The sequence below is a fragment of the Musca domestica genome, unplaced genomic scaffold (genome assembly GCF_030504385.1).
Source record: "Musca domestica strain aabys unplaced genomic scaffold, Musca_domestica.polishedcontigs.V.1.1 20, whole genome shotgun sequence".
In the NCBI taxonomy this organism is placed as follows: domain Eukaryota; kingdom Metazoa; phylum Arthropoda; class Insecta; order Diptera; family Muscidae; genus Musca; species Musca domestica.
The window spans coordinates 8,748,621-8,771,377 of NW_026712250.1; the positions used below are offsets into that span (position 1 = coordinate 8,748,621).

Below are 22,757 nucleotides of genomic sequence, written 5' to 3' on the forward strand. Positions count from 1 at the left end.
TATCGATCATGGAGGTGGTAACGTAGCAAATGCTCCATTCCATGACTTCAAAATCTGAAACTTTTTACTATGATAAATGATTTTTCCTTTATGATATCGAAAAAAAAAAATTAAAAAAAAACTAGTAGATTCTTGATAACAGAGCAAAAATATATGGGTAAGTAAACCACGACGAGTCCATGGTTGAATTAAGAAGGTCAAGTCATGTACATATTGTAAAATTAAGAAGGTTAAGCCATATTTACATATTTTTCAAAATTTTTCATTTGACATTTCATTGTCAAAATTTATATTTACTAATCCATTGTATATACAGGGAAATTTGACAAGGTAAAACAAAGAAAATGCTTATTTGAAATGATTTTACTTTTTTAATTTTAACATGCATGCACTGATACGTTTAAATTTTTTTTCAAAATTATTCATTTGACAACATCATATTCTCAAAATGTATATTTATAAATTAATTGTACATATACAAATCAGAGATGGGAACCAGTTTTTTTATGCAGTGAAATTTGACAAGGTAAATTAAAGAAAATACAAAGATGGATATGCTTGTTTGAAATGACTTTACCTTTTTAACTCCACAACAAAAAGGTATTGCAGACCTATCAGCTGATTATACATTTTTTTCTGAGAGTGGCCGATTTCTGTCAAAAGTGTTTTGGTATATTTTGTATCTAAATTTTATTTCAGTTCCTGGATTATAAGACCCATATGTCTGGATTCAGGAAGGATAAAAACACATATTGTTGCATTTTGGAAAGGTAATAATTTGGCATATAATATTTCGTAGATTCCGAAAATGGATCCAGATTCTTCAGATTTGACCAACCAACACCACACAGACACACACATGCAGGCTTCACATGCTTCAATCAAAACGATGGTTGGATGATAAGTACATACTTCTTTATACGCTTTACTTGGACGTTCCCAGCGTATATCGACATTGTTTTTGACATTTTGTGACGTTTGGTTTGTTATCAAATGGCACACAAACACAATTCCAGTTTCGCTTGAAGATTTAGTAGGAAGAAGAAGAAGACATTTTTTGTAGTTTTTTTTTCGCAAAATAGTCATTTTAATTACCTGTAATTTATAGTTTTATATCTTTTATTTTCGTGTCAAAGATAATTTTGTGACGTGCGTGTGAATATGTTTTCCAAGAAAAAGAAGAAACCTTTGATTTCTATGCCCAGTAATTTTGAGCATCGAGTACACACGGGATTCGACAAACGCCAACAAAAATATGTGGGTCTTCCAATGCAATGGGCGAGCATAGTGGGTAATAACCAAATACTGAAATCAACAAATAGACCGTTGCCTTTGGTCGATCCGTCCGAGATAACACCGACTGAAATATTGGATTTAAAGACCATTGTTCGACCGCATCATAACAACAATAAAGCTGATACAACATCCCTGAATAGTAGCATAGCTACACAGCCTGTTGGTGTTGGTGGAGCAGGGGGTGTTATTGGCCAGCATGTTCATGCGATGGCTGCGGATAATGGTTCTGCCACGGTTGGAGGTGGTATTGTTTTGCCAAAGACCTCACATGTGGCACGATCAAATTCATTGCGTAGTTCAAGTCCGCCCAGGATTCGAAGGGATTTGAGAGGAAATGCAAATGTGCCACCTGCTGTTCCCGAAGAACGGGAATCGCTTTCGAGTAGCAGTGGTGCAATAAATGCTTTATCGGGAGGTCCAGCTGTAAATATGGCCGCATATAAACTGCAGCAGGCACCTGGGACACAGACGACAGGTTCAGCGGCCGCGGGAATGTACGTTGGACAGCAGACAGTTGTTAACGGCGGTGGTCCATTGGCTGTTCGTACGGATATGGGTACCCAGCCTGGAGCTGGCTCTGTGCAATACCGACCCGGAGCCCCGCATATGCATGTGCAACAGATATCGCCTGTTGGTTCAATAGCCAGTAATACTCGTTCGACACATTCTCACATTTCATCGCATTCCCATGGACACCATATGAACAATAATTCCGCAATTACCACAAACAATTTACCAATGTATCCCACACCTCAAGGACAAATGCTGCATCATGGTCCACCAACTTTGCCACCCCATGGCGTCCATCATCAGCCGCAACAGCAGCAGCAGCAGCAGCATTTAACACATCAACAACAGGCTGGCAAACAAATTAGTAATAACCTAGTAACATCCGATCAAAATCAGAATCCTCATCAAATGCATTTGCATGGAAAAACAGCATCGCGAGCTTCCAGTTCCAGTGGCGGAACAGTTGGTGTTGGTGCTACCAGTGCAACGGGTGGTAGTACAGCAACGGCAGCACCACCAAAGCAGGAGCCACGTTTGACACATGAACAGGTAATGAGCAAAAATTGTAGGAGTTTTTTTTGGGGTTGGAAAATATTGAAGGATATCGAACATTTATATCCATTTTTATGCGAAATCATAAGTTCCGATAAATTACATATTCATAGCAGAATTCTTGTTAAGAGAAATATTTAGATATAGCAAGTTGTAAAGAATTCGCAAGTTATGACCGATATAAGTATTGGAAATTGTGACTCTTTGTGGGTGAGGTACCAGAAGAGCTTGGCAGATGTATATCATCTTTACAGCAGATCTTGCGTTAGCAAAAATATTTGGATATGTGAAATTTGAAGAGAGTTGGATGCTTATATCGCCCTCTTTCAGCGTTCTTTGTAGATTTTTTAATCCTATATGGGGGAGGTACCAAAAGAAATGGTCCGATCTGTATCATATTTGTAACATATCTTGTGTTGATGGAAATATTGAGATGTACCATGTCTGAATGGAATCGGATGTTAATTTCGCGTTTTATGAGCTTCGTGGATGCTCAACATTTTGACCCTTTGTGGGGGAGGTACAAGAAGGAGTGGACCGATATATTCCATCTTCACACCAGACCTTCTTGGGCTAATAGAAATATGGTTATGTGTGTAAATTGAAGAGAACCAGATGCTTATTTCGGATTTTATGAACGTTTTGGTTATTGAAATCTTTGACCCTTTGTTGAAAGTTATCGTGCGCATCACCCAGACGGATAGAGGGATGGACGAATATCCTGAAACGGATATGGTCCAAAGAGACCTAGGGTCTAAAAAAGTTTTGGCCGTATTAAATTATATATACCATCTGAGGGTATAAAAAACCTTATACGATCATCACGGGTTTTTAAGGCCTGAAACTCCTTTACAAACTATCTAAAAAGTCTGAAGATAATTTCCTTTCATGTCACCATTCTTAAGGGCATAATTTTGAGTCTCCTAATCATTTCTAAATGTTTATTATATTATTGTTTTTCTAGTTCCGGTCGGCTCTTCAAATGGTTGTTTCTGCCGGCGATCCACGTGAAAATCTCGACAATTTCATGAAAATCGGTGAAGGTTCAACGGGCACCGTTTGCATTGCCACAGACAAGTCGACAGGTAAGTCGTCTTTATTTCTTTGCTATTGTTTCATATTTTGCAAAAATTTTGTGTTTTAAACTTTCCCCTTCATTTAATGCCAAACAATAAACAGGTCGCCAGGTAGCTGTCAAGAAAATGGATTTACGCAAACAGCAACGTCGTGAGTTATTGTTTAATGAGGTTGTAATTATGCGTGACTATCATCATCCCAATATTGTTGAGACATACTCAAGTTTTCTGGTCAACGATGAGCTCTGGGTGGTAATGGAATATTTAGAAGGTGGTGCTCTAACCGATATTGTCACACATTCTCGCATGGATGAGGAACAAATAGCAACGGTGTGCAAACAATGCTTAAAGGCATTAGCCTATTTACATTCACAGGTGCGTGACAAGAATTTTTTGTTTTTGGTTTGGTTTGAAAGTTGATCTATGTTTGTTTTTCTTTTTTGTTTATTGTGCGTTGCATATGCAAGAGTGTGCGTCTGTGTGTGTTTGTGTTACGACATTGTAAATGATTGCAGCGTTTAGTCGGCAGTTGTAATCGTATTTTATTTTCTATTACTATGTTTTAATTGTTTTCTTTATAAGGGACCATCTTGACCATAAACGGGTGTGGTTAAAGTTTTATCACCAGAAATACCCATAAAAAGTAAGCGGCATTGCATTACAGCAAAATGACAAGCAAATCTGCAATTAATTTGTAATAGACTGTTGACCGTGCACGAATGTACGTACAGATTGCCGGTTTCATGTTTAAGTGTTTAAATCGAGGAAAACGTTTTTTTTTTAAACTGAACCCATCATTGATGACATTTACTTTGTTCATATCAAAGGATTTTAAATTTATCTGCAATGAACAGCTGAGATAAGACTCACTCACTGAACGTGAAGGTCGATGGTGTTTTATTTTCCACCATCAATTACCCCAGGGTCACATTTGTTAGCGTCTTCAAGTCGTCCGTGATTACCACAGCTATCTCCGACAAGATTAGACGTAGGAACAACGTGCTCGAGCTGATAAGAAAATCTTGTTGGCCTCTTACAACGCGATAGACCAGTCTGTTGTAAACTTTACATGTCCGGCGTGGTCTCTAATGCCCCTTAAAGTAATACCCTTTTGAAAATCCCAGATTTCCCTTATCAATTTGGGATAATCATAGGATAATCCTTGAAATACCATTAATTCTGATAGATCTCCAGGTGCCGGCATGATGGTGACAAACACTAGTTTATAGTGAACGAGACGGCGCTAGAGCTTTTAATAGATTCTTACATCAACATTTTACTGCGATTTCAGGCAGTGGGTTAGAACTTCCCAAGCAAACACTCACGCTACGGGGCACACTACGTTCTGCTGGTGGCAATGAATTTAATTCCTATGGAAAACGCCTTAGATTTCCCTTTTTTCATTGTCCATCCAGTCTACACAATTGAGCTGAACATATCGCAATACTTCATTCGACAAATATTGAAAAATGAGCTCGGGGTAAAGCCATTGAGCTTCCAAAAAGTGCAAGAACTTACACAGAAAGAAAATAGCCTCAAAGGGCTAAAGAGTCGCTTGGCCGAAAGTGGTGAACTGCCGAATTTGGTTTTCTCCACCTTCGGTTGGCCACCAGAACTCAAGCGCCGGCCATGATGATGGTGTGGGCCGCCATAACAGCCGATGGTCGCTCTCCGCTCGTATTAATCGACCGTGGCATCAGAATAAATGCCGAATATTATCACGAAAATATTCTGGAGGGTGTATTAAAGCTTTGGGCACGCAAACATTTTGGCCGCAGACCTTGGACTTTTCAACAGCACTCAGTAGGCGCCACCCAAAATGAGGTTCCTCGCTTCATTTCCAGCGCACAATGGCCACCAAAATCTTTGGATACCAATCCGTTGGACTATTGTGTCTCGGGTATTTTGGAAAGCAAGGTTGGCACTAAAAAATACCAAAGTGTCGAACACCTCAAGCAAGCGCTTCACCGGAAATGGGCCAAAATACCGCAGAGCAACATTTGTTGGGCAGCGTGTGACGGTTCCTTTGGCCGTTTGAAGGTCATAATTCGTGTTAAAGGTGACCAATTCGAACAAATCTAAACTTATTTTAAAATTTGATGCTATTTCCGACATTTTTTGCTTTCCTTCAATAAAATTTAAAAAAAATGTAAAAATTATGGGGTTAGACTTTTTTGCAGTTTTTTTTATCTCACCCTGAATATTTTTAGACTCAAAATTGTTAAGTTTCGACCACAAAAAATTTTGACCTTGCTCATTACCATAGCAAAATATTCATCAGATAGTTTTTTCCATTTCATATTTTCTCTTTATATTTTAAAGCATTTTTGAACCTTTTTAAACTTTTAGTCATAAAAACAATAAATTTATTTAATAAATTCCAATTTTCAAATATTTTTCCCCCCAGGGTGTAATACATCGTGACATAAAATCCGACTCAATTCTCTTGGCAGCTGACGGGCGTGTTAAATTATCTGATTTCGGTTTCTGTGCTCAAGTCTCACAGGAATTGCCAAAACGAAAATCTTTGGTGGGTACACCGTATTGGATGTCACCGGAAGTTATATCGCGCTTGCCCTATGGACCTGAGGTTGATATCTGGTCACTGGGCATAATGGTTATCGAAATGGTAGATGGAGAACCGCCATTCTTTAATGAACCACCATTGCAAGCAATGCGTCGCATACGTGATATGCAACCACCAAATTTGAAGAATGCCCACAAGGTTTCGCCACGTCTTCAATCGTTTTTGGATCGTATGCTGGTGCGTGATCCGGCCCAAAGAGCAACGGCAGCTGAGTTGTTGGCCCATCCCTTCTTAAGGCAGGCGGGACCACCGTCTCTGTTGGTACCATTGATGCGTAATTCACGGCAGCATTAAATTAAGTTTTAGAGTTTCGCTGGGAATTTTAAAATTTCTACATGGATACTTAATATGGCCAATTTGGGCAAAAAAACCACATTCCCCCCACACCCCTCTCCACAGATTCTTACAAAAAAGTATTGTTATTTTACCCGAAATGTATTTATATTGGCAGTACTACTAACTATTTTTTTTCATTATTCAATGTTATAACATTTTGTTTATTTTAAAAAAATATATATACTTTTTTTTAATTTATGATTTTATATGGCATTTATATGTTTAGTTTTTTTATTATTATTTTATATAAGTATGTGTATTTTAATTTTATTATTACATATTTTAAGTGCCGTTTAAATACAAAAAAAGGAAGCAAGTATGAAATTGAAAATACAGTCAAAACTTAAAGCCAATCACCCTACCCATATTTATATACATATATATTATACATGTAACTAATTTCCAGTAAATGGCAACAATAAGCAAGCTATATTATAGGAATTAAAATTATATATACATTAAATTAAAAAAAATGACGAAGTGCCTTTATATTAGTGACACTTTTTTATTAACATCCAAGGCTCATATCAACAACGAAATATTCGTAAAAAACACACACACTCATTTAAAGTTTATTCATTTCATATTTTTGTAGTCCCAAAATCGAAAGAAAAACATTCCTCGAATAAACGAATTTCTGTTTTTTTTATTAAATAAACTAAAAATCTATACATGTCTTTTATAAAATAAAACATTAAAAAAGAAAAATTAATAAAACATTCCCAATGAAATGCAAAACAATGCCTTTTATAACAAAAAAAAATAAATAAATAAATAAAAAAGAAAAACACTATTGGCTTTAAAACGTGTTACCACTTGTTTAACGTTAACAACCAAGCTCTGTCGAAATGAGAACAAAAAAAAAAAAAAAAACAAAATAAATTCCATTTTATGTATTTTTATGTACATCATGTTTATTTCTTGCTTAAGAATAAAAAATATTGTCTATATATTATAAAGAAATAAATAAAATTTTAAGAATATTATCTGGTATTGATGTTTTTTTTTTTTAATTGCGACCACTCAGCAGCGTTTGGGTATGTACTGAGGGTGATTTGTGTTTTGCGTAGACTTAAGTAGGACACCGATGGTATGACTCTAGGTGGATCCTAGGAAGTCCATTCGGCCCCATTGCCGTTGTCGTCGACGTCGCAAAATGAAGTCGAGGCGACAATAACGGTGTTAGGGTTGTCGTTTTTTGTCGATAGCGATGAATGGTTGCTATTATCATTGTCGACGTGAAGTCGTTTTTAGAGAATATCTGTGGCCGTAAAAAATTGAATTTTTTGGACGATGTTGATATTTTAATCATTTTGTATTGGACCATGAAAATAACCACAGCAAAACAATTTGGAAATATTGAAAAGATTTCCGACAGAGGTCTACAAAGATCCTAGCGCTAAAAACCACAATGCTGCGACTAATTGGAACAACTCTAGTTTGGTAAAAACTTTTCGATGTTTGTCGACATTTTTTTCAGAGGTAGTTTTTTTTACCCTGAATCCGGGAAACTATTTTTTTCTTTGGAGAGGGACCCACGACCTCCGTGAATCGCAAGTCAAGGGTTCAAGACCCAAATCCACTTGCCCAATATAGACTGAAGGCCGGTTACTTACAGCAACCATTAGACTTAGAAAACTGTAGTTCGCGTAGCCGGTTGAACATACCTAGAAGAGAATATCTCTGGACCCAGTAAAGGTATTAGCGACAACCGTGGTTGGACCGATTGTGTAAAACCTAGGAAGAACTGAAAAATCTTGAGTTAGGAGAGATATACAAGCGAGAAGGAAAGGAAAAAAATGTATAGATGGAGGTGTGGGTAGAAGGGTTGTCTGGCTAGCAAGTTAATTGCTTTGGTAAACTTGTAAATTATGATGGGATATATGTCTGTACTACAATGTGCCAAATAGCCCATGTCTCTTGGTGATAATGTTGAGACATGTGCAAAGTACAGGGTGAGATAAAAAAAACTGCAACAAAGTCAAACGCCATAATTTTTAATTTTATTGATTGAAAGCAAAAAATGTCAGAAATACCATCAAATTTTCGAATAAGTTTCAAACGGCCAATGAAACCGTCACACGCTGTCCGCATATTGCTCTGCGGTATTGTGAGCCATTCCCGGCGAAGCGCTTGCTTGAGGTAATCGACACTTTGGTATTTTTTAGTGCCAACCTTGCATTCCAAAATACTCCATCCAGACAACAGTCCAACGGATTGGTATCCAGAGATTTTGGTGGCCTTTGTGAGCTGGAAATAAAGCAAGGAACCTCATTTTGTAACCATTCTTGGATGGTGCGTGCTGAGTCTTCTTGGAATGTCCAAGGTCTGCGGCCAAAATGTTTGCGTGCCCAAGGCACGGCATTTATTCTGATGCCACGGTCGATTAATATAAGCGGAGAGCGACCATCGGTCGGCCCACACCATCACCATGGCCGGCGCTTGAGTTCTCGTGGCCAACCGAAGGTGCACGTTTTCAGCTGACCTCATTTTGTTTGTTTACAAACTGCTGGACAACGAGCGTTTTCTCCGATCGAAGAAAACCAAATTCGGCGGTTCACTACTTTCGGCCAAGCGAAGCAATTCTTAAGCTCTTTTGAGTCTATTTTCTTTCTGTCGCGGTGTAAATTCTTGCACTTTTTGGAATTTCAATGGCTCGGGCTTATTTTTCAATATTTGCGGAATGGAATATGGCTGAGGGTATAAAAAGACGAATTTTCGAAAAAGTTCTAAAATGTTTTTTTTTTAACAACACTTTTCAAAATATCCTTAAAATTCACTTTCTCAATAGGAAAAATCCATAAAATTGTTTTTCTTTTTTCAAAAATCCTGCAGGTATAGTAATTTTAAAGTAAATACATTTTTATGTAAAAAAACTTATTTTATTAAAATTATACTTAACATAAAAACATTAACAAACACCCACACACAAATTAATTCCTTAACACCTCCCTAAACTTATTTCTGCTTAGCCAATCGAATGTTTTGTTGAAGTTTTTGCAAACAGCCACGTATTCGATTATCTTCGCCAGCGCCTCGCTTTTGTTCAACAATTTGGATTTCCTCCATTAGAAAGGGTAAAATATCTTCGACAACTTCGTAGGATATTGAGCATAGCTTTGTCAGCAATTCAAAATAGAAAAAGGTATAATACGATAGATGTTTCTTGGTTAACAGGCGCAGATGTTCCCTTATCAAATCCTTGAGAGCTATTGACTTTTGATAAACAGGACTGTTGAAAATCCTCTTGAACAGCTCCAAAAGCAATGGACGACTGGGTACAATTTCATCTACCATCATAATGTGTTCCAATGTGGCAAAACTGCAACCCTTGAGAAAGGTTTGTAAACGTCTAACGGCATTTTCATCATCAGCATTCTCATTATTGCTGGATATGGCATCAACCACCTCCTGATAAATGGTAATTACCAAACATGCATTGGGATCAGCCTGTCGACGTTGGGTAGATAAAAACAAGGCAGTCAGCTTTTCAAAAACAAACAAGGAAATATCCTGGTTATCGCTTTGTAGACAATTTATAAATGGTCTTGCAACCTGTCTGGCATTGGTGGAGATTTTAAAGTGTGGTGTCCATTTTTGTATTAAATCGCTTAGAGTTTTAGTAATATAGGGATCCGATTTGAAATTTAAGCGTCCAATACCCTGCACTAAGACAGGCCATATTTTGTGTACAAGTTGAGCTAGCTTGCCCTCGGGTGGTTTACCCATCTGTATGCTGGTGGGTAATATGTAACGTGTAAATGCCACATGGAAGAAGCAAGTTATTTTCGATTTGCTATAAACAATGGAGGGACAATTAAATATGACAATAGCAATGAAGCTATAAAATCGAAAAGTTACTTCCGATTTTTCCAATTTCAAATCGCTGTTTAACCATTTTTCAAAATTTCTGATATAGGCATTAAAATTATTGGCAATTGTTGAACGTTTGTTATAGTCTGTGGTGGCATCATATGTTTTACCCACCGAAGCAATGAATATACACAATGGTTCCTTTGCCTTCAAGAGATCATCTTCATCCTTGATATTTGTCATAAAGGCAAATTCTGATAATTTTACCACAATTTTCGAAAGCTTTAAAACATCTTCATTGTTGGCCGTCAATAGTACAAGACTTCTTAGCCACACCTGCATGATGATTGTGTGATCGACCAAGGCTTTCCGTTCTGATTCCAGCACCTGTAATACAAATTGTGTGACAGCATAACGATTGGAGGTCTGTTGTTCGCTGAAGTAGCTGAAGAGTTTTTGAAAATTTTGTGTGTCTGTTACAGCAAAGGAATGGGCACAAAAGTCCGAAGCTAAAATCGGCAGCCAGTGACTAAAACTATTTACATATTGCTGTTTGATAAATGGCAGTATCGAGGTGTTTAGCGCCCTCATCAGATCATTGTTGATTTCAAGAAAATGTTGTTCACAATTTTGTATTTTTACAAATATCATGTGCAGCGCTTCCAAGGTGCGTTCCTGCTCAACGGGTGTGCAATTATTCAAAAAATTCGGTATCCAGGAACCCACCAACAGGCTTTCGCCTCTTTGAAAGGTATCGGCATGGTCGAATATATCCAACAGACTATCGGCAATTATTTTTGACACTGCCAAATCATTGCGTATGGCGGATAATTGTTGTAATACCTTGTTTATATAGTCTGTCAAGTCGTATTGATGTTCAGCATACAGTATCCACAATGCCATGTGACCCTTGGTCACAGCCACTTGCTTGGGACCAGTTATTTTATCAAGGCCTATGGAGAGAAGTTTGTCTTTTAGCTTTCCCGACAGATCCTTGAAATCTCCGCACAAGGCCAATACCAGGAAAAGTTCTATCAAATGATGTATGCCCGTTTCATTGAGTGCCAAAAACTTTTGTGCACTAAACTTGGTGTAAATGCGGCCCAATAATTTCTGGGCCTGATGTTGGGCATGACCGGCTAACAATCTTTGCAAAGTTTTGCCCATTAGTAAAACAAATAATGTATAGCTGCTGAGATTAGCATCGGGGGGTTTAAACAAAAGGTTACGATACTTATCCACATAGGCCCGACCACTGACACAGGCCACAGCCAAATTCGATGGCGCCGAACCAGCAATGAAGAAAGATGAATTTAATTTCTTGTGAAAATGTTCCCACAACACCATTGCGATATTAACTTTTGGTGGCCACCATTCAAGTAAAATCGGCGTTTGTATGCCAATGTAAATGCGTAGCTGTTCCTCATTGGGATTTGCATTGAGAAATTGTTGAGTTATACGTTCACAAAAATCATAATTTTGGGCATTCTCGTTAGTTGCCCTGGTGTAATTGGCACCCTCATATTGGCCATTGGAACGATAACCATGTAGACGTACGAGAGCGTATTGTATCCAGTTGTAGAATTCGCAATAGCTAAGGGGGGTCAAGCCAAGATTTTCTGCGTTAAATTTAAATTCGATCAATTTTGTTATTCCATTCAAATAAAAAATATACAACTACTCACCCATATTACCCTTAATTTTTTGCATTGCCTTGTTAAATGTACTCCAGAAAGTCAATGCCTCCCCATCGGGAAACTTCAAATTCCATTTTTCTATGGCAAATTGCATGAGAAGCCAAATTTCTTTGATACAAGTACATGGGAATGGAGAGGTAAATAACAGTTCCGGACTACGTTTCTTTGCAAACAGATATATGGAACATGTCAAGAGGATGTCAAAGATATTTCCAATTTGTTCGATTAGAACATTACTAGTTGTGACCTTTTTCTCGGCATCAGCTGTACCATCAGTGTTATCCGGGTTTGATAAGTCGTATTTTTGTAAAATACATAAATCTAAAAATTTCCATTCCAAAAGTCCATGGAGTAAATGATATGCTGGAATATTACATTCGTTGCCCTTGCAGCTGTTGGCAAAATAAATACTCTTCAATACATCAACTTGCACGCAATTGTTGAGTAAAGCTCTAAGCCTACACAGGTGCGGTTGCAGAAATTCCCACTGCTCTGAATGGGTGCTTTGGAGAACAATGTGTAATAGCATTGTTACGTGGCGCCTTCTGAGATAGTAAGATTGTTCGTTCTGATTCCCAACAGCACCTTGCAAACTTGCCAACATATACTGGACGTTCATGCTGCAAAATCTGAATTATATTTTAAATTTGGAAAATGTATTGATTTTAGTTACCTACCATGCTTCTCCGAACAAATATGTATTAACTGCTCCACTATTCATATTTGCCTTTTGAAAATCATACTTCGTTAAAGTAGCCTCCTCAATAGCTTTATTTCGGGAATTAGAATAAGTTTGGAAAAATACATTCTTAACAAAACTTTCGCTGGAGAATTGAGAATTCATTGAGTCCTCTCCCGTGCAATGGAATTCAGGAATTGTCTCAGTAACACCGCCACAATCATTGGGGATTTGTGTGGGCTCAATATTAACGACGGACAAGATGTCATCATCTTCATCCGGTTCAAACAAATCAAAATCCATTTTTGAAGTAAGGTTTTGTGGTTAGCAATTTGTTTTATGTCGCGAAAGGTCCTGGGCAAAACTCAGCGCCACACATGTACTGTATTGTAAAGTTTTTAATAGGGAGTTGAAATACTGAAGCAAGCAAAATTTGAAAAAAAAATTATATCACATCGACTTTTTGTTCTCAATTTTCAGGTCACATTTCAGAAATTACTTAATTTTATTTAGTTGTCATTACATTTTTATATGTTTTATTGGACTTTGATAGAAATAATATGGTTTTTATTCAATATTTACGTCTGTTGTATCAATTCAACATATTCAAGACGATGGTTTGTTTTATAGCGGGAATGAAAACACAAAGCCGTGTTGTTGCCACGCCGTTCATCAATTAGGGATCTACAAGTCGATATTTAACATCAGGCAAATAAAATGTTAACTGGTACAATAACAGAAGGTTTCAAAGTCTGTCCTTTCCTGTCAAAAAATATATATATTGGTCTGTCCCAGAACTAGAGAGATGAACATTTTTACAAGTGCAGTTGTAAGATTTAGAAGATTTTCCAAAAGAATTTTAGTTTAATTTAATTTTTTGGTTCCCCTTCTATTAAACTTACAATCTCGTCACTTGGTTAAAAAAAAAATTTGTCATAGGAGTTATTTATAAAATAAATATAAATCCCAGAAAATATCCCAGACAAAAAAGGGGAACTGATGAGGATTGGTTCCTTCGTATTCCCTGCCTTACTCCCTGGTAAACATTACCATCTTTCTTCACAAATAAACGTTATTTTTATAAAAACAACAATAATAGGACGAAGCCTGACTATTTTGCAAACAAAAAAAAAAAAAATACTACGGTTTCCCGAACAGAAACGCCAATATTGTTCCTACATAGAAATTTTGTGAAAAAAATGTAAAATAAACAAAACCGATTATTGCACGCCTGTTCTTTGAAGTTGAGCCATGCCAGAAGGAACAAATTTTAATACCGATTTTTTCCTTATTGTTGCTCTGTTCATGCATTTGCTGGAACAAAGTAACCATAAAGGCGTAAGTACATAAAAAGCTTGAAGACATGGCTAAGCATATTTTGTGAAATTTCATAAAGGAATTACAAAGCCGCACTAAAATCCTGCCATCGTTTTCCATTATAATTTGACATTAATATGCCTAGCCATGATTTCAAGCTTTTTATGTACTTGCACCTTATGACTTTTGTACAGAGATTCATTCATCAGGAGCAGGATTTTTGTTCTATGTAAAAATGAAATGAAAAATTTTTCATTTGATGTTTCTTTACTTTCTAAAATTTTTCATATCACATTTTCATTGAATAAGAATTGAGCCCAGGACTTGGCGATTCACCCCCGCAATTTTAGGAATATCTGTTGTATTTAACCTGAAATTTAAACCTGTGCGAACTATCGTCTTAGCAACTAATTTTGACATACCAGATAAAAAAACTATTTGATCGTGGCAATTCGCCGTAACTTAATTGGTATTAAACTTTCGATTTGTAGATCTCTTCTTACTGTAATGGACGGCGTCACAACAACGCGGCTTTGTGTTCTCATTCCCGCTAAAAACATCTTTTGCAAACCATCATCTTGATCTTGTACAACAACAAATATAAACATTTTGTTGAATAAAAACCATATTTTTCTTAACAAAAACAATATAAAATGATACAAAAAATGTGAAGACAAAGAAATAAAATGAATTAGATTTTGACAAATGTCCAATTAATTGAAAAAAGAAAACCGATCTGACATACAGTGAATTTGTGAAAAACCACATAAGAGAAACAAACCCAAAAACTCATTGGTCCCCAGGAGAAAATAATGTTCGTTCAAGATCTTAGAGAATTTTATAGTCGCCTAATTGGCAAAAGGATTTTGATAATTGTCAACTATGACATTGATGCTATATGTGCCAGTAAAATTCTGCAGTCCCTTTTCAAATATGACCATATGCTCTATTCGGTGGTGCCCATAATGGGTTTGGCTGGCCTGCAGAGGGCCTACAACGAACACCAGGGCGATGTTAAATTTGTGTTGTTATTAAACTGTGGAGGATGTGTTGACATTGTGGAGCTGCTGCAGCCCGAAGAAGATGTAACATTCTTTATCTGTGATTCGCATCGTCCCTTGGATGTGTGTAATATATACAGTGATCGCCAGGTGAGAATTCGCAAAAGCGTGTTTGTGTGTGGGGCGCGTTGAGTGTATTGAGGTTTTTTGCTGTTGTAATAGTTCTGTAGGGAAATGAATATTTTCTTCTTTTGTTTCTATGTGAGTTGCGAATACATGCTTTTTTAATTGTTTTACCTCTGCCTCGGTCCAAGTTTACTTTCCCCCAAAAAGGTTAAATTTAGTAGATATTCTATATGATTTTATTTTTTTTTTTACTTTTATCTAATGGTTCTATTTCCGTTTTCTAGGTATGCATTTTGGGTGATCCATCCGCCGAAGAAAACATACCACCATTTGAATCAATTTTCTGTGAATCCGAAGATGAGGACGAAGAAGATGACGATGAAGACGAAGATGAAATCAATGATAGTGGTGCGGGAGAATCTGATGCTGAAAACGAAGACGGCAACAATCGTGCCGAACGTCCTAAGAAACTTAGCCGTATGGAAAAACATGAACAGCGCATATTAAAACAACGCCAACGCCGTGCCTGGGAAAATGAACGTGATCGCATAATGTTTGAATATACCCAATACAGTTTCTATGGTCGTTCATCGGCCTTGGCCATATTCGAATTGGCTTGGAAACTGTCCAAAGACAACATGGACTTACTGTGGTGGGCCATTGTTGGCATAACCGAACAATTGATATTGGGAAAAATTGAAAGTAGTGCCTATACGCTGGAAATAGACAACATACAGTCACATGTTTCGCGTTTAACCAACAAAGTCAATGATCAAAGCAATATGAGCGCCTCGAAAATAAACTTTGAGAATGATTTGCATTTGGTTTTGTATCGTCATTGGAGTGTTACGGAATCGATGCGTTATTCAATGTATGTGGCTTGCAAGCTTAAATTGTGGACATTGAAGGGAGAAAAGAAATTGCACGAATTGTTGGTTGAAATGGGCTTACCGTTGATACATGCCCGACAAACATTTAGTTCCATGGATTTGGTATTACGACAAGAATTCTACTCCATGGTGGATGGGTTGGCAGAAAAATATGGCATACCAGATGTTATTTATGGCTCATTTACCCTACATTATGGTTATCGTAATCGTTATTCGGCAGCCGATTATGTGTATGCTTTGTTGTCTATATTGGAGTCCGTGAAAAAGGATAAGACACCAGAAGACTGTTTTCTAGAGGCCCTGGACGGCTTGGGTCGCAATCACAAGGATATTCTGAATGCTGGCATTGAGGGTTCCAAGCAGTTGCATCAAGCCATATTTAAACAAGTACAAAGTAGTTTAGAGGCGCATCAAGTCCATTCGACAGGATCATTTTTCTATTACATACTCAACGAGGAAAATACATTCTTCTCCTATCCCTATGGTTTGTCAATGCTGGCCAAATTTCTCTTGCATGGTCATGTGGCTGTGTCACGTAGTCGCCAGGCCCCCGACTTACCCCTGATAGCCAGCTGTCCCATTGATGCAGAACATGGTCTGTGCCTATTGGTTGGTATACCACCGGTACGAGAGGATTCACCAAAGAATTTCTTTGGCAAGGCATTTGAACAGGCGGCCCAGAAATGTAATGCCGCCATTTTACAGGATCATTTTGAATCGTCCCTCATACAGATAAGGCAAAACGATTTAACAAGATTTCTAGATGCGTTGACCGTGCTGCTAACATAGTTTCGAATTAAGTTTGCTATATTTTTTTAGTCGATGATTAAGGATAGGATATAATTATGTTATTGTTTTTGGCTTGAGCTTCTAAACCTAGTTGTTAGATATTTATGTATTCCATTTTCTTCATGTGTCTTAAGCAAAAATTTACATAGACTTAACAATAATTAATATTTAAATATAATTTAAGTGTTGGTCTGTTATATATCAATGTGTTAGGACTCTGAAACTATTACTCTTTTTTAGGTTTACAAAAACAAAATTAAAAAAAGATTTGAATAATTTTAGTTTAAACGAATTGTACTACGATCAGACAGACAGACACATGCTATATTAAAAAAAAGATAAATTGTTCAAATATTTAGGACTCCAATTTACAAAAGAAAAAATACAAAATATAACAAATTAGGGTTTAAGTTTTATTAATGTTAAAAAAAAAACAAAATATTATTTTCACACATCAACAAAATACACCAAAACACATGTTTACAAATATCATTATCTCATCAGAATTTTTGTTTTTTTTTATTTTCAACAATTGTCCTTGGACTATCTGGAAAGATATGGGACATGGAATTTGCTATTTTCAAGGAGAGCAAGTCGTTCTAAAAAGGAGCATTTTTAGGCAAGTAGGAAATATACTTGTCGTCTGATGTCAATCAAATTTTTTGCCAAATATTCTGTTTATACAGGGTGAGATACAAAAAAACTGCAACAAAGTCAAACGCCATAATTTTTACATTTTTTTTGTTAAACTTTATTGAATGAAAGCAAAAAATGTCGGAAATAGCATCAAATTTTAGAATAAGTTTAGGTTTGTTCGAATTGGTCACCTTTGGCACGAATTATGGCCTTCAAACGGCCAATGAAACCGCGTCACACGCTGCCCGAATGTTTTTCTGCGGTATTTTGGCACATTTCCGGGGAAGCGCTTGCTTGAGGTGATCGACACTTTGGTATTTGGTTTAGTGCCAACCTTGCTTTCCAAAATACTCCAGACACAATAGTCCAACGGATTGGTATCCGTAGATTTTGGTGGCCATTGTGCGCTGTAAACATTCTTGGGTGGCGTGTGCTGAGTCCAGTTGAAATGCGCCCAAGACTTTAATACACCCTCCAGAATATTTTCGTAATAATATTCGGCATTTATTCTGATGCCACGGTCGATTAATACGAGCGGAGAGCCACCATCGGCTGTTATGGCGGCCCCCACCATCAAAATGAGCGGCGCTTGAGTCTGGTGGCCAACCGAAGGTGCACATTTTCAGCTGACTTCAGCGCAGCAACTCTTTAGCTCTTTTGAGTCTATTTTTTTCTGTTGCGGCATAAGTTCTAGCACTTTTTGAAATTTCAATGGCTTTACCCCGAGCTCATTTTTTAATATTTCCCGATCAAGTAGCTTCTTTACTTTTCGAACCATTTTTCGTCAACTTCCTTGTCGGTCGAGTGGCTTAGAAATGACAGCAGTCTGAATATGGTTGCAGTTTTTGTCATCTCAACCTGTAATAGGCAATAAGATATTCCATCGAGCTGTTTTTAACAATTTATGGGCTTACCAATTTCTGCAGACATCAAACTATTACAAAATTATTCATTTTTGAACCTTGAAAAAAACAAAAAACAACAAAAATTTTATCTCAAAAAATAATATTCGGTTTAGTTTGAATATTGTGTAAACAAAAACAATTTTTTTAAAATTAGTCTAATTTATTTATTTTTAAAATTTTAACAACAGCCTCCTCCAGCCTGTGTCATGAATTTTCCAAAATATTTTTTAAATTTTCCACCCGTTTGTGGTCACTATTGTTTATGGCCTCCACAATTCGCGAAGAACCCAAACATTCGGTATCACTATAGAACACAGCATATTGTCCGGGTGTGACAGCTCTCAAAGGTTTGTCTAGCATTACGATAACATCAGTCTTATTATTAGGCGATTTTCTATAAATCGTACAATCCACCAGAGGTTTTGTGTGTTGAAAACGAAATCTACACCGCAGCGGTGGAGAATTCGACTTGACAAAAGGATTTTCGGAACACAACCAATTAATGTTAGTGGCAAAAATTTGATTCGAATAAAGGCTAGGATGTTCATGGCCATAGGCAACATAAATTGTGTTGGTTGTCACGTCTTTTTGGGCTACATAATAGGGTTTTCGAAACGATTTTAAACGGCAACGTTGACCCACTGTCCATTGGTGTATGCCCTCGTGATGACCCACCACCATATTGCTATCAATATCCACAAAATCTCCGGGCTTTGAGGCAATGTACTGCAACGAAATAATAATAAATCATGAAAGGTAATAGAATACAGGGTGAGATGAAAAAACTGCAACCAACTTCAGACTGCTGTCATTTCTAAGTCACTAGTCCGACAGGTGTTAAAATTATGCCAGTGACAGCTCATTATATTGTTTACAAGCGTACAAAAGCAAATGAATTTTGGTGAGAATTTTCCAGAAAAAAGGTTATTCGTGATGGAATTCAAGCGTGATAGTGTGATTTCTTTATATTTTTGGCTGGAAAACCACCAAAAGTGGCTATCGTTAGAGCACTCCAGCATTTAAATCTTTTGTGTCTCGTACCATCTCTCGTTACCGTGATACTGGTAGCGTAGCTCGACGACGTCAAGGAAGTGAATGGAAGAAAGCAGCAACATCTGCAGAAATGGTTTGAAAAGTAAAGAAGCGACTTGAAAGAAATCGGCGTCGCAGTGGCCAAAAAATGGCTCGTGAGCTGAACATATCGCAATTTTCCATTCGGCAAATATTGAAAAATGAGCTCGGCGTAAAGTCATTGAAATTCCAAAAAGTGCAAGAACTTAAACCGCTACGGAAGGAAAATAGTCACAAAAGAGTTGCTTCGCTTGACCGAAAGTGGTGATCTACAGAATTTGGTTTTTTCCGATGAGAAAACATTCATAATTCTCCAAGAATTTCGGAGGTCAGCTGAAAATGTGCACCGTTGTTTGGCCACCAGAACTCAAGCGCCGGCCATGGTGATGGTGTGGGCCACCATAACAGTCGATGGTCGCTCTCCGTTCATAATAATCGAGCGTGGCATCAAAAATAAATGCCGAATATTATCGCGAAAATATTCTGGAGGGTATATTAATGCCTTGCGCACGCAAACATTTTGGCCCCAGACCTTGGACATTCCAACAGGACTCAGCACCATAGCACTCAGCACACGCCACCCAAGAATGGTTACAAAATCAGGTTGCTCGCCTTATTTCCAGCGCACATTGGCCACCAAAATCTACGGATACCTATCCGCTGGACTATCTGAAGTGTTTTGGAATGCAAGGTTGGCCATAAAAAATACCAAAGTATCGATCACCTCAAGCAGGCGCTTCGCCGGTAATGGGTCAAAATACCGCAGAACAACATTCGGGCAGCGTGCGCGGTTTCATTGGCCGTTTAAAGGCTATAATTCGTGCCAAAGTTAAACAATTCGAAAAAATCTAAACTTATTCTAAAATTTGATGCTATTTTCGAGATTTTTTGCTTTCATTCAATTAAATTTAAAAAAATGTAAAAATTATGTCCTTTGACTTTGTTGCAGTTTTTTTTATCTCACCCTGCATAATTCCCAATTTGATGAGGAAAATTCCAATAATCCATGATCCTAATCGAAATATTTCTATTTTTACCTCCTTGATAAATTCCTTAAAATCGCGATTACCCACAAAACAAATGCCTGTACTTTCTCTTTTCTGTGTCAATCTTTCCAGGCCACAGTTTTTGGCTATTTCCTTGACTTCAGACTTCAAATAGTTTCCCAGGGGAAACATAGTCCTCCTTAAAGTTTCGCGCCGAATACCCGAAAGGAAGAATGTTTGATCTTTAAATGTATCCTTCGGTATGAGTAGATGGACATCTAAGAAAAAAGTTTTTAGAATATATGAAATTGGTAGCTGATTCATATTTCAACGAACCTTCACTTTCTTCATAATTCTCCAGAAAAGGACCAAAATTTGTCTTGGCATAATGTCCAGTGGCAATGGCATCATATCCCAGTCGCTCCAAAGCATGTTTATGGAATAAATCAAATTTTATGTGTTTATTACACAAAATGTCCGGATTGGGGGTCAAGCCGCGTTCATAGTCTTCCAAGAAGTTACTTAATTTACCAAGAAAGAAAACCCACATTAAAATCTTCGAGTGCCCAATTTCCACTTCATATACTTACGTAAACACTGAATTCCAATACTCTTTCACATAGTTCACCTGTCGCAGTTCAATACCCAACTTGTTGCAGGTATATTCAGCATCTAATAGATCTTGCTCGCCCGAACATCTTCCCATTTCATCAAATTCATCCCAGTTTTTCATAAAGACTCCCAGTACCTTGTAACCTGAAAGTTAAATGTGACCAAGATGAAACTAGTATGTCCTCAACCTAGAAAGGTAAGTTGTAATATGATGTATCAATGAAAGAATGCAGATTACCACTTATCCTGGCATCTATTACCATTTTCCTTTAAAAGGAAGGCACTGACTGCACTGTCAACGCCACCTGATATGCCCACTACGACTTTCTTGAACATTGTCGGTTGTCCGGCCTCCAATAAGAAAAGAGAAAACAAAAAGAAAGAGGTAACGCATGATAAAGACAAATAATCAAAACAAAACTAATAATAACTTGGTGAATGTGAGTGGATGATTAGCACGCATTTTTGAAGTTGAAGAGATATCAGTTATTATTCTAAGATTATTTTAATTTTTTTTTTTTTTCAAAATTTTTAAAAATCCTCCTTTAAATTGTCTTAACAAATCCAAGATTTCGTTCAGGGGGCTCTTTAAAATATTATTATTTATTATCAGTTTTTATTTACGATTGTGATGGTTGGTAGGGTTTTAGTGATCGCATATTGGAAAGTATCGTTTTTGATTTGTAGAGCCCTATAGTCACTCAGGGTTGGGTGTGTCACATTATCGTTATGGTGGTCATTCCAATAAGAAAAATTTACAAAATGAAATTGCTCGATAAACGAAAATAATCAAAACAACCATAACGATTATTAAAGGGGTTTAGAAACAACAGGCAAAATGTAAACAAGGAACATATGATTGAACAACTGTTTAAATGAGTGATTCCTTTAATACGATGTAAAAGTTGGAACATTTGGCAAAGTTCGAAGGCAACGGAAATATAGGAACAATTTTTAACACAAAGCCGAATATCGGTTTTCGTTGCACATTTGAATACATTTAGTGAGTGGGACTCAGGATTATGAGAGAGTAAAAGTGAGAATACATAAAACGCTTTTTTGACGGACTTAAGTCAGCCAGATACGCTCTTTATGTATTCCCACCTTTAGACCAGTCAACAAAGCTTTTTATGTACTCTCGCCTTAAGGATAGTTCTATTTAGTCTGTTCAAAAACATTAACTGCAAGGTAGCCCACAGAAATCACTCAAATAGCGTTTTTACGAATTGTTTGATATGATATGGTAGATCTAATATATCTTGCATGGTAGAAGCATACAGGTAGTCGCATCGACACAGCTGCTGGAACAATGAACTTTCAAACCAACTTTGGAATTGAAAATGTTGAATGAAAAATTATTGAAATTTGTTAAAAAATATCAAAATATAAACATATCACAAGAATCCCCGATTTGATGCATGTACCTGTATTTTTCTACCATGATATCTTGTTAGTATTGTAGACATACAGCCATGGTAGAAGAATACAGGTAGTCGCATCGACACAGCTGCTCAAACAATGAATTGTCATACAAATTTTAAAATTGAAAAGTTTTAATGGAAAAATATTCAAATTCGTTAAAATTGCTGAAAAATGAATAACAACACCCGATTGGCGTCGTATAAGAAAACATATAAAAATCTAATTATTAAAAAAAAAAAAAAAAACATTTTAAAATTTTTGACATATTAATGTTCTCAAGCATTCTATCTTGCATACAACTGTTTACAAGCGTTGTTAAGTTACTCCAACCAAAGTACAGCATAAAAAAGAAACAAATTAAGGACATGAAAAAAATTTAAGTCCAAATGACGTTTTCTATGGCTTTTGTTAAAATTAACTTCTTTAAAAATAAAATGGCAAGAAGTCCAAAATATT

General features: G+C 36.9%; 4 protein-coding genes across 7 annotated transcripts; 2 read left to right on the plus strand and 2 right to left on the minus strand.

Annotated features, from left to right (window-relative positions):
* The first annotated feature begins 999 nt into the window (after window positions 1-999).
* On the plus strand, window positions 1,000-7,343 carry LOC101893437 (serine/threonine-protein kinase PAK mbt). Its single transcript, XM_005187582.4, has 4 exons — window positions 1,000-2,355; window positions 3,323-3,443; window positions 3,538-3,809; window positions 5,842-7,343. The coding sequence occupies exons 1-4, from the start codon at window positions 1,162-1,164 to the stop codon at window positions 6,313-6,315; spliced, it is 2,061 nt and encodes a 686-aa protein (XP_005187639.2). The 5' UTR covers window positions 1,000-1,161; the 3' UTR covers window positions 6,316-7,343.
* A 1,916-nt stretch (window positions 7,344-9,259) lies between these two features.
* LOC131802331 (protein MMS22-like) lies at window positions 9,260-12,883 on the minus strand. Of its 2 annotated transcripts, none has more exons than XM_059122441.1 (3): window positions 12,545-12,883; window positions 11,856-12,487; window positions 9,260-11,789 (listed from the first exon to the last, which is right to left on the minus strand). In XM_059122441.1, exons 1-3 carry the CDS (start codon window positions 12,847-12,849, stop codon window positions 9,316-9,318), a joined length of 3,411 nt encoding a protein of 1,136 aa, XP_058978424.1. In that variant the 5' UTR covers window positions 12,850-12,883; the 3' UTR covers window positions 9,260-9,315. The 2 variants fall into 2 exon arrangements, with proteins under 2 accessions (XP_058978424.1, XP_058978425.1); XM_059122442.1 differs by having other exon boundaries at window positions 11,856-12,496; window positions 12,545-12,681.
* A 1,495-nt stretch (window positions 12,884-14,378) lies between these two features.
* Window positions 14,379-17,175, plus strand: LOC101893269 (cell division control protein 45 homolog). Its single transcript, XM_005187581.4, has 2 exons — window positions 14,379-15,014; window positions 15,275-17,175. Exons 1-2 carry the CDS (start codon window positions 14,676-14,678, stop codon window positions 16,667-16,669), a joined length of 1,734 nt encoding a protein of 577 aa, XP_005187638.1. The 5' UTR covers window positions 14,379-14,675; the 3' UTR covers window positions 16,670-17,175.
* A 1,195-nt stretch (window positions 17,176-18,370) lies between these two features.
* LOC131802348 (mitochondrial tRNA-specific 2-thiouridylase 1-like) lies at window positions 18,371-21,293 on the minus strand. Of its 3 annotated transcripts, none has more exons than XM_059122522.1 (5): window positions 21,140-21,293; window positions 20,858-21,023; window positions 20,604-20,788; window positions 20,319-20,545; window positions 18,371-18,936 (listed from the first exon to the last, which is right to left on the minus strand). In XM_059122522.1, exons 1-5 carry the CDS (start codon window positions 21,213-21,215, stop codon window positions 18,415-18,417), a joined length of 1,176 nt encoding a protein of 391 aa, XP_058978505.1. In that variant the 5' UTR covers window positions 21,216-21,293; the 3' UTR covers window positions 18,371-18,414. The 3 variants fall into 3 exon arrangements, with proteins under 3 accessions (XP_058978505.1, XP_058978506.1, XP_058978507.1); XM_059122523.1 differs by having other exon boundaries at window positions 21,118-21,252; XM_059122524.1 differs by having other exon boundaries at window positions 20,858-21,067; window positions 21,140-21,240.
* Window positions 21,294-22,757: the final 1,464 nt, after the last annotated feature.

What these genes read in the sequence shown, in the direction of transcription:
- LOC131802331 (XM_059122441.1), bottom strand. Translation starts at nt 12,849, where the DNA reads ATGGATTTTGATTTGTTTGAACCGGATGAAGATGATGACATCTTGTCC. An exon ending in TATTTGTTCGGAGAAGCATG is followed by an intron (nt 12,488 to 12,544) that starts GTAGGTAACTAA and finishes CAGATTTTGCAG; the next exon opens with CATGAACGTCCAGTATATGT. An exon ending in AAAAATTAAGGGTAATATGG is followed by an intron (nt 11,790 to 11,855) that starts GTGAGTAGTTGT and finishes AATTTAACGCAG; the next exon opens with AAAATCTTGGCTTGACCCCC.
- LOC131802348 (XM_059122522.1), bottom strand. Translation starts at nt 21,215, where the DNA reads ATGTTCAAGAAAGTCGTAGTGGGCATATCAGGTGGCGTTGACAGTGCA. An exon ending in CTTCCTTTTAAAGGAAAATG is followed by an intron (nt 21,024 to 21,139) that starts GTAATAGATGCC and finishes TTTAACTTTCAG; the next exon opens with GTTACAAGGTACTGGGAGTC. An exon ending in GAATTATGAAGAAAGTGAAG is followed by an intron (nt 20,546 to 20,603) that starts GTTCGTTGAAAT and finishes CTTTTTTCTTAG; the next exon opens with ATGTCCATCTACTCATACCG.
- LOC101893269 (XM_005187581.4), top strand. Translation starts at nt 14,676, where the DNA reads ATGTTCGTTCAAGATCTTAGAGAATTTTATAGTCGCCTAATTGGCAAA. An exon ending in ATATATACAGTGATCGCCAG is followed by an intron (nt 15,015 to 15,274) that starts GTGAGAATTCGC and finishes TCCGTTTTCTAG; the next exon opens with GTATGCATTTTGGGTGATCC.
- LOC101893437 (XM_005187582.4), top strand. Translation starts at nt 1,162, where the DNA reads ATGTTTTCCAAGAAAAAGAAGAAACCTTTGATTTCTATGCCCAGTAAT. An exon ending in CACGTTTGACACATGAACAG is followed by an intron (nt 2,356 to 3,322) that starts GTAATGAGCAAA and finishes TTGTTTTTCTAG; the next exon opens with TTCCGGTCGGCTCTTCAAAT. An exon ending in TGCCACAGACAAGTCGACAG is followed by an intron (nt 3,444 to 3,537) that starts GTAAGTCGTCTT and finishes AACAATAAACAG; the next exon opens with GTCGCCAGGTAGCTGTCAAG.